General features: G+C 35.9%; 1 protein-coding gene and 1 long non-coding RNA gene across 8 annotated transcripts in view; both read left to right on the plus strand.

Annotated features, from left to right (window-relative positions):
• Positions 1-17,693, plus strand: part of LOC127855227 (deleted in lung and esophageal cancer protein 1-like) — a 58,807-nt gene that overhangs the window by 7,392 nt on the left and 33,722 nt on the right. For all 7 annotated transcript variants that reach the window (XM_052390644.1, XM_052390647.1, XM_052390649.1 and 4 more), the window contains 10 exons: positions 765-904; positions 1,956-2,037; positions 2,939-3,026; positions 5,568-5,741; positions 7,042-7,175; positions 8,527-8,710; positions 9,776-9,938; positions 13,330-13,516; positions 14,858-15,026; positions 16,704-16,843. In XM_052390644.1, the coding sequence (XP_052246604.1) occupies positions 765-904; positions 1,956-2,037; positions 2,939-3,026; positions 5,568-5,741; positions 7,042-7,175; positions 8,527-8,710; positions 9,776-9,938; positions 13,330-13,516; positions 14,858-15,026; positions 16,704-16,843 (1,461 nt within the window). The remainder of the gene's footprint in view (positions 1-764; positions 905-1,955; positions 2,038-2,938; positions 3,027-5,567; positions 5,742-7,041; positions 7,176-8,526; positions 8,711-9,775; positions 9,939-13,329; positions 13,517-14,857; positions 15,027-16,703; positions 16,844-17,693) is intronic.
• On the plus strand, positions 10,253-10,961 carry LOC127855243 (uncharacterized). Its single transcript, XR_008037430.1, has 4 exons — positions 10,253-10,300; positions 10,377-10,414; positions 10,491-10,604; positions 10,795-10,961. It is a non-coding gene; the product is annotated as an uncharacterized LOC127855243 (long non-coding RNA).

A 17,693-nucleotide genomic window follows, 5' to 3' on the forward strand; every position in this document is an offset into this window, starting at 1 on the left:
TTTAAACAAGTCATAAACTCTGACATATTTTCTTTTGAAGATACCACCACAATTATCCCCGGAAAAGAAACCTTCTCAACACCTTATAATTTGTTTACTCGCAGCGGGCTGCTTTTATAATATCAAAGACAATTACCGCTTTCAGACGCTTTTAACACAAAAAAAACGAACAATTAATGTGCTGTGTTTTTAATTTTCGCGACTCGAGACGACTGACGCCTGACCGTTGATTTCAGGTCAAACATGAATTTCGGAGTGAAATATAGTGGCCGTTGGCCGTTATGGTCAGGTGGCCGTTAAATTCAATTGTAATATAGAGTGTTTTTCGTCGGTGGGATTCCAGACTGACCGTTGTCTGCAGGTGACCGGTAATTTCAGGTGGCCGTTAGGTCAGTTTCGACTGTAATTTATTCCTTCAAACATTTAAACATTTAAGAATATATTTTAGTAATACTTAAACCTAAACTGTTAAACTATGAAACCTTGTTATTTGATCTTCATTAAAGATATTACAATGACCAAAAAGTGATTACCTGGTACATGAGTTTCATGCTGTATTGAACTATGACATTTAAATTATTTTAGGTAAATCAATTTGAACCTTTATTATGCAGTGGTGAACTTTACACTAACTATTCAGTGGTGAACTTAACACTGTAAAATGTGATGGTCAGAATATCAATTAAAAACAGTATCATCTTTATACATTTTAAAATTTCCCCCACTGAGAAGACGTATATAATCAGAATATCGTCCCTCCACAGAATGCGATGACCAACTATCAGCGCAATCCTCGCTACATTCCCCCATCAGCCCTGCCCCCTGGCAAGGCCTCTCTGATCAAAATGCAGAAGGCAAAGCCCAAAGAGGTGGGAATTCAGCAGAAGCCAGAAACCTCTCCCGAGTAAGGATCGCTTTTGAAAGTCTGTTGTGTGCTTTTGAATTATTTAACGAATAACGTTTTGAGTAGTAAACACCAAAAACCTGCAGAAACCCATGCAAACCTTCTTTCAATGAAAAGACATCTGCTAGAACCATTTATCACAGATTGCGAAAACAGGGAGGACACTTTCTGCTTTTATTGTATTTTTGATTGATAGGAAGTCTCTCCTTAGCAAAAGTCTGGTTTTGGCGGTAAGTGTCGTCCCTGATTATCCTCTATTATTAACTCGGCTGTTTTCGGAGAAAACCCGAGGTATTGTCATAGCCAGCTCGTCGTGTTGTGTCTTGTCCATCGTCGTCCGTGTCGTGCTAAAACCTTAACATTTTGTCAAGGTTTTGAATGTTGACTCTAAAATCAAAGTGCTTCAGCCTACAACTTTGAAACTTCATATGTAGCTGCACCTTGATGAGTTATACATGCAACACCCATTTTTGGGTCACTAGGTCAAAGGTCAAAATCACTGTGACCTCTAAAAAAAATCAAAAAAATCTGACAAGCTTTTACTTTTCAAAACTGCACCCTCAGCCGAGCGTGGCACCCGTAATGCGGTGCTCTTGTTATTATACCCAGCCATCGGCGGAGGGATATTGTTTTGGCGCTGTCCGTCCGCCTTTCCGTCCATCTTTCCGTCTGTCCGAAGCCATATCTTCAAAGTGCTTTGACGGATTTCATTGAAACTTGGTATGAGTATACATATGGATACTAGGATGATGCATGCCAAATGGCATTGTACACCATCTGTTAATAACGGAGTTATGGCCCTTTGTATCTTGAAAAAATGCTTTTTTGAGTGTCAAATATAACACTTTTGTGTCCAGAAGCATATTCGCGAGGGATAATGCAATGATTTGCTTGTTATTATTATTTTTGATTGATAGGAAGTCTCTTCTTAGCAAAAGTCAGGTTTAGTGTCGTCCCTGATTATCCTGTGCAGATTGCTTTATGCACATAAATAAAGCCCAGTTTTCCCAGATTGAGGCGGCCCGTATACATTCATGATTGCATGTTGCAGGCCTAAGGAGCCGTCACAGGTGTTCCTGGTATCACCCCCGGCTGTAGTATTCACCAACTACAAGATTGGACAGGTGTATGAGGTGAGTCACAATAATTGCTCACATTATGTAAACCAGGGCACATACACTGAAAGTTGCCAATTATATGTTATTTTCTCATTTAAAAAGTTTGGCAGTTGTTTAAATTTGGTGTGGAATCAAAGTGCAATATTTTATATTTATTCAGTTTCTAGACTTTATCTTTAAGTGGAAGTAGTAGAATTGTGTATTGCCCTCCCCCTTTAGGAAGGTGGCATTTAGAAGTCGCACTGTCTGTCTGTGGATCTGTAGGTCAGTCAATGTGTTAGAATGTCCGTCTAAAGATTCCTGTCTCAACAATAAAATTGCTATATATTGATGAATTTTAATATAACTTGTCACAAAGGTAAACTTTCAAGGTTAAAGGTCAAAGTTGGCAATAAATTGATTGAAAATATCTGTCTTGGCCATAACATAGCAGTATATTGATGGATTTTGAAATAAATTGGCACAAATGTATTCCATTGTAAAACTACATTAAGTGTAGCATCCGTCTCCCTTCCTTAAAGATCAGACTCACATTTGGCCCTATAGCAATAGTGTTACTTTATAATTCATCATGCAGCTTTAAAAAAGCTTACCTTAAATGACCACCATCAGGAGACAGGTTACACAGCTAATTCATGAGTCTTGATTACTTTATAGTCTTATGAATAATGCACTATAGGGAATAGAAACAACTTACAAGATGTACTGCAAAAAACAACAGAGGGTAAAAAAAACCAGTTCACAAAGTATATATGTCTGTGAAAACAAAATTCTCGATGACATAAAATTCCTCATTAATTTTGTTTTGCGAAATTTTTCATTTATGTCAATTGATCTAGCATGATTTCTGTAAATACATAAACTGTTAATCTGATTTATGTTTGTCTTAAAGCTTTTTGTGTTTTGTTTATTTCAGCTGACATTGACCTTGAAAAATGTGTCATCCTGTATCCGCCAATGTCGTGCTCTGCCTGCATCTACCACGTACTTCTCCATAGGCTTAGGTAGGGAACATTAAGACTTGAATAGACTTTATTTGCCTCGCACTGTGAAACGGGGGTTTAATGCATGTGCGTAAAGGGTCATCCAAGATTAGCCTGTGCAGACAATTTCCGCTTGTATGGTATTTTTAGTTTAATGGAAGTCTCTTGTTTGCGAAAATCCTATTAAGGGGGAAAGTGTTGTCCCTGATTAGCCTGTTTGGGCTGCACAGGCTTATCAGGGATGTCTATTTTAGCACTTGCATTTAACCCTGTTTTTACAAGCGAGGCTCATGTGTTAAATGATGCTTATATTTGTTTTTAGCTCACCTTTACATAAATTCACAGGGTGAGCTATTATGATCACTGATTTTCTGTTGTGTGTTAACTTATCATCCTAAACCACTGGGCAGACTTTCATGATCTTCTCAGGAAATGTAATTTTCTCTCTGTCCCTCTTCCATAGCTGCTCAAATCTTTATTGACCGTTGCATACTAAGGTCCCAGCACCAAGATCACATTTAAATAAAGAAAATGTTCTCCTCTTAAAGCATAAGGTTTCATATTTGCTTAGTAATTTTGTACAGTAGTCCTCTATAAAGTGTGTTCAAGTCATGCTGGCGGGGTCAAAATCGGACACATTCTTGGGTTCATGTAATTTATATAGATTGATAAATATAGAAAATTGAGGTTAAACAATCTTAATCTTTTCCTCTTAAATGACTTGAAATAATAAGATGCCAAAGCTTTGATATTTTGATATTTTACATCACATAGTGATCCTCTACTTATTGTGATAAAATCATACCCCTGGTGTCAAAATTGGCCCTGACCTTGGTTTAAATTGTTTGCCTTATATGTATATAGATCAAACTTAAAACAAGATGTGTTTGTGAAACACAATGTCCCCCTATATGATGTTTGACCTTGTAGGATGACCTTGACCCTTCACCACTCGAAATGTGCAGCTCATTGAGATACACACGCATTTCAAATATAAAATTGCTAGCTTCAATATTGCAGAAGTGACATTACATGCGCAATTTTGACCCATATATTTGACCTTGAAGGATGACCTTGACCTTTCACTACTCAAAATGTGCAGCTTCATGAGATACACATGCATGCCAAATATCAGGTTGCTATCTTCAATATCGCAAAAGTATTCATAAAATAAGCGATTTGGGCCACATATATTTGACCTCTGACCTTGAAGAATGACCTTGACCTTTCACCACTCAAAATGTGCAGCTCAATGAGATACACATGCATGCCAAATATCAAGTTGCTATCTTCAATATTGCAAAAGTATTCATAAAATAAGCAATTTGGGCCACATATATTTGACCTCTGACCTTGAAGGATGACCTTGACCTTGACCTTTCACCACTCAAAATGTGCAGCTCCATGAGATACACATGCATGCCAAATATCAAGTTGCTATCTTCAATATTGCAAAAGTATTCATAAAATGAGCGATTTTGGCCATATATATTTGACCTCTGACCTTGAAGGATGACCTTGACCTTGACCTTTCGCCACTCAAAATGTGCAGCTTCATGAGATACACATGCAGTCCAAATATGAAGTTGCTATCTTCAATATAGCAAAAGTTATTGCAAAATGTTAAAGTTGGCGCAAACAGACAGACAGACAGACAGACAGACCAACCAACCAACAGACAGGGCAAAAACAATATGTCCCCCACTACTATAGTGGGGGACATAAAAATTCTTCTCCCAAACTATGAATCTGTGGTCCTAGATGTTTGGTTTTTAGCTTAGTGTAGTGGTCCTGTATAACGTTTTTCAAATAATGCCCCAGGGATCAAATTTGTCCACGCCCCAGGAGTCACATGAAGAAAAAATCTTCTCTTAAACTGTAAAAGCCAGAGGTTTGAGATTTGGATTGTAACAACATAAAGTTGTTATCCACCAAGTTTGTTGAAATCTGTCATGCCATTGGCTAAATTGGCCTTGCCTTGTGGGTTCTTATTTTCGTTCTCTGTATTTAAAAACTTCTAAAAAATCATCTACTAAACCATACAATGTAATGCCATAAGTCTATAATGGCATAGAAATGTTTGGCGCTGTAGTTTATATTGAAACAATTAATATAATTCTGTTGCAGCATTCATTGCAATTAGCAAGGCAAGCTAGCCCAAACTGTGATATTATCACTTGAAAAGCAAGGTCACACAAGTGTAATTGTATGCAGTTAGTCTTGCAACCAGGAGGTCTTGTGGTTGATTCCCTCTCATGGAGCATTCTGAGGATCTTTCCAAAGCCACCAAGTACTTGTACTAGCAAAAAAACGGACTCGAATATGTCAATATAAGCCCAAATCCTCTGATGTTATCAAGGTAAAACAAATAGTTAAAAAGTAACTTGAAAACAAGAAAACGTTATAAGCCTACCTCACCTACAGCCTTGTTCCTATTCTTAACACTTTATTCTAGAGAAAATAAACCAGTGCCCAAGATTTAGTAGGCCTAAAATAAAGCTTTACGCCAATATTTTGTACAGTATTATGTCCAAAATATGAACCCAAATGTGTCCCTTGCAGGCCAGTTTCCGGGTGAACATGGCCTGGTGGCGCCAGGGATGAGCTGTCACTATGCGGTACGTTTCAACCCAGACTCCCTGCGCGACTTCAACGATGAGATCAAGATCCAGACCCAGTCCAGGGAGCCCATCATTGTTCCCTTGCTGGGTAGAAGACCGCCACCAAAACTCACTGGTGAGTGGATATTCTGCTTTCATTGATAAAGTTCTTCCTGCTTTACAAAGCCCAGCATCAAGTTTGGCATAGTGTGTGGTGAGTGAATTTCAGCTCTTATTCATTAAATTCCCTGTGATTATTTCCTGCATCAAAGATAGCATTGTTTATTATAAAATTCCGTCTGGTCATGCCTTGCATCAACAATGGCATGGTTTAACTCTTTCCCACTCACAAGTGAAAATGGCTATATGATTTAAACCAGCATAAAACAAGAGCAGCTTCAGGTCACATGCAGTCTATTCAGGTTTAATGCTGTTTGCTACTCATCAGTATCTTAGAATTGGGAATTAAGGATTTTAATCTTGAATCAAGTATGAAAGGTCTTAAAATAAACTGAATTTTCAAAAGGACTAAAAATGCTTCAAATTGTGTTAATGAGTGGTTAAGGGTTAAGGCTTGTTAATGAAAATCAGCCAGTAAGTTTGGCTGTCTGTGAACCACTTTCATTTCCACCATCTACATCCAACAATTTGCATTTTCAATTTTAATAGAGGGCCTTAAATTATCTGTCATTGAGAGAACTGTTTGATAAAGGCATTCTTGTTAGACTTTGATAAATGAAATGCTGTGTAGTTTGCTTTAATTAAGGTACAGTAAGATTATTTAAAGAAACTGGGGAAAAGCTGTTACGGGAATTAAGAGATAATTATGATTCACTAATAAAACAGAGTAGAGCTTCTATTAAAAATATGAGTATATTGTATTTACAAAGAAAATCACAGAGTATTGATGACATTTACAGGCAAAAAGTTGACTTTTTGCAGATGTTTACACACTTTACATCATACAAGAATTCATCAATGCAATTTACCCAGAAACAATTAAAAAAATTAAAGAATCTTTCTGCAATATCAACTTAAAATATATACACTAATCTTCAAGCAATATTTCTGCAGTCCTATTTCAACTTTTTGTATCATTTAACTCGCTTCATACAAAAATTGGTCTTCTGTCATGTGCGGCAAGGAAAGTTCCAAACCACCATGCCCTATTGAACAACTTGTTAGGCACTACCATGTTTCTTATAAAGTAAAGCAAGGTTTCATGGTCTAATAAGTAGACAGGGTAGCTACTGACCAGACTTCACAGGCTGGTCTGGACATTGGCTTGCCGCATATGGCATGAAATCCATTTTCGCATGTAAAAGCTCAACTAAAAATGTACCCCAAAGCTTTTGAGCACAGTATTATTGCAACTTCTGGTACCATTTGACTATGTCATGCTAAAATGGGTCTTATGCCATTTTGTACCATTTTAGTTCCGTCTGTTCTGGATATCGGATACTGCCTGGTGGGAGGCTGTCAGGTGACCCAGTTCGTCCTTAAGAATCACGGTGGACATGGCCGCTTCTGTATCATGCCCAGCTCTGCCTGGCCCACCACAAACTTCAAGGTAGTACCAAGTTTCTCAGCGCTTTTTTACCCTTTCCCGCTATAGAAGCAAAGTGTAAAAAGCTATAGGCAACCAGCATAAAACTAGAACAGCATGCAAGTAACATGCCGTCTTTTCAGGCTGTACATTGTTTGCTGCTCATCAGTATACTAGGATTGGAAATGGAGACTGTTTCAGGTTTGGAGCATTTTTTAACTCTTTACCACTTAGATATGCAAAATAATCCGATTGAAATAAAGACCTTTCTTAGTGGAGTCTTTTTTAAGGCATCATTTCAAACCTTACAATACTGATGAGCAGCAAACAGCGTAAAACCTTAACAAACTGTGAGTTATATATTTATACTTGCTGGCTGTTCTGGTTTTATGCTGGTTGCCTATAGCCACTTTCACTTCGCTTCTGAGTGGGAAACAGTTATACCCCCATTAACCCTTTCAGTGTGGGAACCCAATTTTGAAGGCCTTTGCAAACAGTTTGGATCCAGATGAGACGCTACAGAACATGGCGTCTCATCAGGATCCAAACTGTTTGCTATTCTGATAGTATTCTTTGAAAAAAATCAAAGAAAATGCTAATTTTACAAATTCAGCAGACGACATTTTAGCAGACAACCCAGCATGCAAAGGGTTAAGTGGGAGTCAGTATGTTGTGCACATTTCCTATTTCATTATGTATGCCAATATATGTGTGTACAATTTTACGGACTTAAAATTTGGCTCAAATTTTCTTAGATAAAACATCTTAATTTGTAAGTAATTTTAAAGTTACAACTTTTGAAAGTGGTCAATTTGAACAGACTTATTGCCCTTCGGAATTATTTTCTATGAGATATTTGATAAGAAATGTGTGGGCATACCTAAATGTATGTTTACATTTTTATTTACTTTTAAACATGGACAAAACAAACAAATATTGATTTCTGACAGAAAGTGTTGACAATATGCTCTTTGTATGTTTCCACACATGATTTGTGGTAGCAACCACATCACATCTAATTATGGAAAACAAAAGAGACATTTGCTAGAATGATTTTTATTTGAATCATGTTGTTCAGATGTAAGGGCTGTCAGACTTAATTAAAATAGAATAATGTGAACAGAAATAAAATAGAATAATGTGAACATAATTAAAATAGAATAATGTGAACAGAATTAAAATAGAATAATGTGAACAGAATTAAAATAGAATAATGTGAACAGAATTAAAATAGAATAATGTAAACAGAATTAAAATAGAATAATGTGAAAAAATATAATGTGGCTGCGAAATGTCTCTCTGAATTAAAAATGCTAATTGATACATTCTATAATTTTTTCTGATCAGTTTATTTTTATGAAAAATGTATTTACAGTCTGTTGTTCGCAATGGAAATGTGCCTATTCCCCCGTTTGATGTGCGACCCTCCGTTCTGGACGTTGGTCCTGATCAGACTGCCCTCATGGAGATTGTGTTCCAACCTCCATCTGTGAAGAGTTACTCAGTGGATTTCTGCTTGGTGTGTGATAACTGCAACGTGAAACATTTCACTGTGAAAGGTACCAGTTCTTCTTGATTTTCATGAATATTTTCTTTTATTTTAATTAGTTTTAATAATGTGAGATTCAGCAATGATCTTATGCTTATTTCCTTATGCTACATAAGACATATTTGTTAAGAATAACGATTCATTTCATAGAAAATTGTAAGTTATAATAGAAATGCCCTTGTGTCTTCAAATTGTATCTTTTTTAATTCATTGTTAATGTCTAAACATTGGTCACTTCTGATAATAATGTTTGCAAGATGTATTCTTAAAAGTTCCATTGATGAGATGTATGTTTATATAAGGACTAGAATAAAACAAGTAAAATGAACTGCCTGTTATATTTGAAAACACCAGGATGTAGTTGGTAAAAAATCTTAACATTCTGATAACATAATCTTAACTTTAGACATCAATATAATTTAATATAACAATCAACATGCATCTTTTACTAATTACAAATATTGTACATACCCATTTTCTTTTAACCATAAACTTATCCATTTGAAGCTTTTCAATTTAAACTGCATGAATGACTTGCTGCAATAGTATACAGACAGTTTTGGCTAATCTAGGCTACTACAGTTTTTCAGCAATTCAGCTCTTGAATTCTGTGAATTGAAGATTAACCCTTAACCCTTTTAGTGCTGGAACCGAATTTTGAAGGCCTTTGCAAACAATTTGGATCCAGATGAGACGCCACAGAACGTGGCGTCTCATCAATCAGGATCCGAACTGTTTGCTATTCTGATAGTATTCTTTGAAAAAAAATCGAAGTAAATGCTAATTTTAGAGATTCAGCAAACAACATTTTAGCAGACGACAAATTTCCCAGCATGCAAAGGGTTAACCCTTAAATAAGCAATGTATGAGCCATTCTCTGGGAAAATGTGGCTTAATGCATGTGTGTAAAGAGTTGTCTCAGATATGAGGCTTAATGCATGTGTGTAAAGAGTTGTCTCATATTAGCCTGTACAGTCAGCTTAGGCTTTATGTTTGTTAAGAAGAGACTTTCTTAGAACGAAAAATTTCATAAAAACGGAAATATTAGCTGTATTTGTGATGACTTCTCTTTCAGGCACAGCTGAGAGAGCGAATGTGGAACTGGTGTCAATAGAGCGAGGTCTGCACGAGCCTACCCCTGGTGAACTAGTGGACGCCACGGCCGAGCATCACATCAAGTTTGACCAGCTCAATCCCTTCACATACACTGACCGCACTGCAGTGGTCAAGAACATAACGTGAGTCTCTTAACTGACTGGTTGTGATTTCAAAGTGTATGAGAGAACATTCTGACTGGCTGTGATTTCTAAGTGTGTGAGTCAACATTCTGACTGGTTGTTATTTCTAAGTGTATGAGTCAACATTCTGACTGGTTGTGATTGCTTAGAGTATGAGTCAACATTCTGACAGGTTGTGATATTTAAGTGTATGAGTCAACATTCTGACTGGTTGTGATTTTTAAGTGTATGAGTCAACATTCTGACAGGTTGTGATATTTAAGTGTATGAGTCAACATTCTGACAGGTTGTGATATTTAAGTGTATGAGTCAACATTCTGACAGGTTGTGATATTTAAATGTATGAGTCAACATTCTGACAGGTTGTGATTTCTAAGTGTATGAGTCAACATTCTGTCTGGTTGTGATATTTAAGTGTATGAGTCAACATTCTGACAGGTTGTGATATTTAAGTGTATGAGTCAACATTCTGACAGGTTGTGATACTTAAGTGTATGAGTCAACATTCTGACAGGTTGTGATTTCTAAGTGTATGAGTCAACATTCGGACAGGTTGTGATATTTAAGTGTATGAGTCAACATTCTGACAGGTTGTGATATTTAAGTGTATGAGTCAACATTCTGACAGGTTGTGATATTTAAGTGTATGAGTCAACATTCTGACAGGTTGTGATATTTAAGTGTATGAGTCAACATTCTTTCAGGTTGTGATATTTAAGTGTATGAGTCAACATTCTGACAGGTTGTGATATTTAAGTGTATGAGTCAACATTCTGACAGGTTGTGATTTCTAAGTGTATGAGTCAACATTCTGACAGGTTGTGATTTCTAAGTGTATGAGTCAACATTCTGACAGGTTGTGATATTTAAGTGTATGAGTCAACATTCTGACAGGTTGTGATATTTAAGTGTATGAGTCAACATTCTGACAGGTTGTGATATTTAAGTGTATGAGTCAACATTCTGACAGGTTGTGATATTTAAGTGTATGAGTCAACATTCTGACAGGTTGTGATATTTAAGTGTATGAGTCAACATTCTGTCTGGTTGTGATGTCTTAGCTCAAGCATATTTAGGCACCTGGTCGATTTTTGCAGCGAAAAGCTGTAGCGCATTGAAACGTATACAATTTTTCTCTTCTCAGAAAGGGGGCTTTTTTTTAAAGGTAACAACTACAACGTTGTTCAAAGTGCATGTTTTTCACAATTTTCAATACTGTAACGGATTTTCGAGTCTTTTAAAATACATTTTACGGTTCACAACAAAATTCGGGCCTAAAATACGTTTTGCTCGTCACAGTTGTTTATCGTCAAACAATTATCGGCTTAAATACGTTATAATTTGTTTTAGAAAGGGATGTCCCATAGCGGTTTTTACCTATTTTTACGCTTTTATACAACATGAAGTGCATGAGAATACTAGTATATAGAAGATGTAGACAAAATCTGAACTGTAACGTATTTTTACGAACTTTGTCAATAGCAAATAAACCTCTGTAACGTATAAAAACGTATTTTTGAAAAATCAATGCAGATCAATAAACAATATTACACATGATCTGTTGTATGATTTGATTTTTTTTGCCAAAACATTGTCATATTAACATTCGAAATGCAGAACTCTCTTAAGTTTATACAAACATGACAGAAAATCATTGTTTTCAAAATACCACTCATTTTCTTTTTTATGATGAATTTTGAGCATTTAAATATTTATTGATTTTAACTCTCAATTATTAACCATAAACGGTCAAAACTTTATTTGACAAGTTTATAGTCAACTGACAGTTTATTGAACATTCGAACGTGGCAGTCTTATTTTAATTTTTGACTTTGATTAAGTTTCAGTTCATTAACAAACATTGATAATTCTACTTTTTAAGAAAAAAAGTTTCAGGTTTTCTACACCTTATAAGGGTCAGGTTTTGAAACAATGAAATTTTATGCATTCTATAACATTGTAGTCGTTCACTGTAAAAATCGCCCCGGTTTTGAGGAGAGAAAAAACGTGTATGTTCTAATACGTTACAGGTGTGCAAAGGATATCGGATCATCAGTCATTAAATTCACTTGCCTTTTTTATATAAAAAAAGGTTATTCAGTTCTTATACTCCTTTTTTTGGATAATAGCAAATGTTTACACATTTTGATTCAAATAATGATGTGCTATTGTTTTATATGTAAATTGTTATTAGTTTGTCACCAATATCTTTTTGATCATAAGAAATCAGGCATTTTACATCAAATAGTTTATAACTTAATTGATAAGGTATTGAACTTTTTCGAATCTATTGTTTTCTTAGGAAATGCGTATCCCCTGAAAATTCCTTGCCAAAACATTTTTTATGCCCCCTTTTCGAAGAAAAGACTGTCTGTCTGTCTGTCTTTCCGTCACACATTCCTTTTAGGTTTTGAAAAATGCTCATAACGTCTATGTCCCTTGAGATATAACCTTCATATTTGTTATGCATGTGTATATGGAAAAGGCCTTTCCATACGCATAAAAATTTTTACCCCTGTGACCTTGACCTTGAATTTAGGGTCCGCATTTAGGTTTCGAAATCTGCGTTTAGGTTTAAAAAAATGTTCATAACTTTTATGTCCTTTGAGATATAACCTTCATATTCGGTATGCATGTGTATATGGACAAGACCTTTCCATACGCTTACAATTTTTTACCCATGTGACCTTGACCTTGAACTTAGGGTCCGCGTTAAGGTTTCAAAATCTGCGTTTAGGTTTCAAAAAATGCTCATAACTTCTATGTCCCTTGAGTTATAACCTTCATATTTGGTATGCATGTGTATATGGACAAGGCCTTTCCATACACACACAATTTTTTACCCCTTGACCTTGAACTTAGGGTCCGCGTTTAGGTTTCAAAATCTGCGTTTATGTTTCGAAAAATGCTCATAACTTCTATGTCCCTTGAGATATAACCTTCATACATGTATTTGGTATGCATGTGTATACGGACAAGGCCTTTCCATACGCACAAAATTTTTTACCCCTGTGACCTTGACCTTGAAGTTAGGATCCGGGTTTAGGTTTCGAAATCTGTGTTTAGGTTTTGAAAAATGCTCATAACTTCTATGTCCCTTGAGATATAACCTTCATATTTGGTATGCATGTGTATACAGACAAGGCCTTTCCATACACACACAAATTTTGACCCCTGTGACCTTGACCTTGAACTTAGGGTCCGCGTTTAGGTTTCGAAATCTGTGTTTAGGTTTTGAAAAAAGCTCATAACTTCTATCAAGCGTTTATAGCGGGCATAAGTCATCCTGGTGACAGCTCTTGTTTCCTTATGTATTTCTGAAATCACAGCAATGTGATTAATTATTTCTATTAAATGATTACCTCTCAATGTTTCCTGTACAAACCTACAGGAATGTGAACCTGCCATTCCAATGGATGATCTACAAGCCTCAGTTTGATTCGCCGGGGGCCAACTCGGCCTCTCGCAGATATGACCGGGTACCAGACGTGGACTCTGTGTTCAGTGTTCACCCGCCCACAGGGGTCCTCCCTCCCATGGAACAGATGGAGTTCAAAATAACATATGCCCCACCTGTGGTGAGTGCTTGCACCTGATTGAAATTATGTCAAATAAGTGCTCGATTCCCAATTGAAGTAAGATCAGATATGGCACTGGTAAGAATTATACATTGTATAATTATAAAGAGGGATATACTGGAATCGCCATGCATTCCTGTCTGCGTGTGTGTCTGTCTGTCCAAAACTTGTTCTGAGGTGTCCTCCTACAATTTTCAACTTGCAATAATATAACTAAAATGCATTATTCCTGGTAATATGAAGTTGTGAATGTGTGATTTCTTTCATCCAACGTTAAAAATTACAAAAGTGCTCTTTTTTTCAACTTTGACATTCTATAACAACATGTCCTTTGTTCCTTTTTTAATATCTTAAATAATTTTAAATAAATAAAAAATATATTTTTAATATTTAAATATCTCTTTAACAAAGAGAGGTTACAACTTAAAATGTAATAGGTAGGTAAATCTCATTGGTGGGAAATGCAGTGCACAATAACCATTACTCTTGCTTCCATATTTTATAGTTTCTCCCTATGTTAGTTTTTGTACTTATAATTTGTGAAGAGCAAAAAGATATATCAACTTGAAACTATATGAGTCTGTTTATTAAATTGAGGGGAAATGAGGTTCACAAGAGCCATATTTGTTGCTTTCATATTTTTAGAGTTATTGCCCTTTATTAAATGTTTACTTGAATATTGTTCGGCGCATATCTTGAAAATTTTAACAGGTATCAATTTCAAAGCTAATATTTGGGAAGGTCTTTATAAGAAGAAGTGCAGTGCAAAAAAACTATAGCTCCATAGCTAATTATTTTCCAAGTGAATGTTCAGGTTCAGATTTTGCCCTGGGCACTTCAATGGAAGGAAGCTTGTATTGTTGGATAACCAGTTCTTAAAGCTGAGCTGTCAATACCATCTGACAATATATATATTTATATATATGAATAAAAAAAATATGTGCCATTTTCAAATATTGCTTTATTTGTTTGTTCTTCCAAATACTTTCTGAATGTACCATTATTAAATCGCAAGTAAGCGCTCTCTAAATACATGTTTTGGGTACTGTTATAATGTACTCTGAATATATGTATTAGGCCTAACTCTTATGCATGTGGATAAAATGTCATACCTGACTAGCCTGTGCAGTCTGCACAGGCTAATCTGGGAAGTACTTTTGGCCTTAACTGGATTTTCCGTTAAGAAGAGACTTCCTTTAGATGAAAAATAACCTCTTAAAGGGAAGTGTTGTCCCTGATTAGCCTGTGCGGACTGCACAAACTATTCTGGGACGACACTTTATGCACATGCATTAAGCCCTGTTATCTCAGAGTGTAGAACATTTTTTATCATTTTACCAGGTGGAAAAGTTCCACAGTGTGTTGCATCTGTTGCTCAACATGGTTCCCAGCTCCTACGACCAGGGACCCAAGGGAAGCAGCTCTGCCAATTCAGGGGAGACAAGAGGAGATGGTGGCAGGGAGGAGAAAGAAGAGAACATTTCTGAAATCTTCATGCCACATGGCGATAGTATGTACAATAATTGAACAAAAAATGAGGCTTTTCTAAAGCATTTCGTATTTAATTTTTTTGAGATTAATTATAAAAAATATTAGCAAAAAATATTAAACACAACAAACAAGAAGTAATAATAACACAGTCAGTGTCGGGTAAAGCATAATACTATTAAATCTCATATGGAAATGTTAAGCAGATACAACATTTAAACTATCAAATCTCATATATTTCATATATTTATTTACAAAATTAATTAAAAAATTAATTAGGCATTGGTTATGAATTCATTCAACAATTTTAATCTATGAATCTTTATGGTCATAATATTGAAAAATGAATTTAAATGCATGTGACAAGTATTATCCCAGATAAGCCTTTTCAGTTTGCACAGGCTTAACAGAAACTAAACTTTCAGATTTACACATTTATTTGTTTATAGGAAGTCTCTTCTAAACAAAAATTCCAGTCTTTGATGAAAGTTTCACCCCTGATTAGCCTATGTTGACTGCACAGGCTAATCTAGGATTATACTTTAACCCTTTCCCACTCAGAGGCAAAGTGATAATGGCTATGTGCAAACAGCATAAAACCAGAACAGCCTGCTTGTAACTCTCAGACTGTTCAGGTTTTAATGCTGTTTCTGCTCATCAGTATCTTAGGGTTTGAAATGGAGCCTTTAAAACTTGAATCTAGTAAGATAGGTGTTTAATTAGTCCCGTACCGGTTTCACAGAAGGGGACTTGTGGTTTTGTCTCCGTCCGTCCATCCGTCACACTTTTCTGGATCCTGCGATAACTTTAAAAGTTCTTAATTTTTTTTCATGAAACTTGAAACATGGATAGATGGCAATATGGACATTATGCACGTCATTTCATTTCGTTCATACGCCAAAAATTATGGTTGCTATGGCAACAAATAGACTAGAAATACTGCTGAAAATGGTGGTTTTTCTGGATCCTGCGATAACTTTTAAAGTTCTTAATATTTTTTCATGAAACTTCAAACATGGATAGATGGCAATATGGACATTATGCACGTCATTTCATTTCGTTCGGACGTAAAAAATTATGGTTGCTATGGCAACAAATAGACTAGACATACTGCTGAAAATGGTGGTTTTCTGGATCCTGCGTTTACTTTTAAAGTTCTTAATATTTTTTCATGTAACTTGAAACATGGATAGATGGCAATATGGACATTATGCACGTCATTTCATTTTGTTCCGACGTCAAAAATTCTGGTTGCTATGGCAACAAATAGACTAGAAATACTGTTGAAAATGGTGGTTTTCTGGATCCTGCAATAACTTTTAAAGTTCTTAATATTTTTTCATGAAACTTATAACATGGATAGATGGCAATATGGACATTATGCACATCATTTCATTTTGTAACTAAATAAATAATTTTTTGGTTGCTATGGCAACAAATATATATAAAAAAATCTGGAATTTCTGACAATGGTGGAGCAGGTAGGGGACTTATATTGCTTGACAATAGTCTTGTTGAATTAAACTTTCTAAGGGATTACAAATGCATACAAATACGTATCTAAGTGGTTAAGGTTTAAATACGTATCTCAAGTGGTAAAGGTTTAAATACATATCTAAGTGGTGAAGGGTTAAGCACATGCATTAAGCCCCGATTTCCAAGAGTGAGACTCCAATGTTTATCTCTCAAACACCTGCAGTGCCTCCATTCATGGACGTGACCGCCCTAGAGATAGAAGTGAAAGGCGAGAGCTCCCCACTCAGTGTGGTGTTGCACCCCTACTCCATGCATGTGCCGGGCAAAAACCTGGTTGGGACCACCCTCAAGAAAATGGTCACTGTAAGTGAAGTGTTTATAAATGATTTGTATGAATGACCCGCATTGTGCAAGAATGGGTCTTATGTGGCCAGCAAAGCTCTTGACCAGACTGTGCAACAGTCAGCGTATGAAACCACAAAACCTTGTGTGACTATATGAGTCGTGTTCTGAGAAAACTGGGCATAATGCATGTGCGTAAAGTATCGTTCAAGATAAGCCTGTGCACAGGCTAATCAGGGACGACACTTTCCGCTTTTATGACATTTTTTGTTAAAATGAAGTCTCTTCTCAGCAAAAATCAAATTAAGGCGGAAAGTGTCGTCCCTGATTCGCACAGGCTAATCTTGGACAATACTTTACGCACATGCATTATGCCCAGTTTTCTCAGAACACGACTCATATAGTAGACATTGTAGGGTAGGTCCTGACCAGACTGCACGCATGCCTAGGCTGGTCTGGAGCTACCCTGGCTGCAAATGGCTGAAGACGCATTTTTGAATGATGTGGGTTAATACATCTTTGAAGTCTATTAAAAAAATTGTATTTGTGTTGTTATATTTGATGAAAAATACATTTGCAGTCCTGGTAGAGATTTGTTATGTTTTTACAACATATTTGTATGGTAAACTTTTTGGTTATACAAATTTTAACAGCAATCACAATAAATTGATTGGAATTTTAAGGTACATAGATATAAACACACATTTAAACAGTTGAAACAAAAAACAGTGTATAGTAACATCTCTGGAACATGTGCATGAGACACTTAAAATTTTTAGAAGATTAATTGAACTCCACAAACAAGTTTAACAAATCTTTCAAATAAATGTCATTTCTATTGGCCATGTTAAGCTATTCCATGAAAATTGTT

The sequence above is a fragment of the Dreissena polymorpha genome, chromosome 13, assembly GCF_020536995.1.
Source record: "Dreissena polymorpha isolate Duluth1 chromosome 13, UMN_Dpol_1.0, whole genome shotgun sequence".
Classification (NCBI taxonomy): domain Eukaryota; kingdom Metazoa; phylum Mollusca; class Bivalvia; order Myida; family Dreissenidae; genus Dreissena; species Dreissena polymorpha.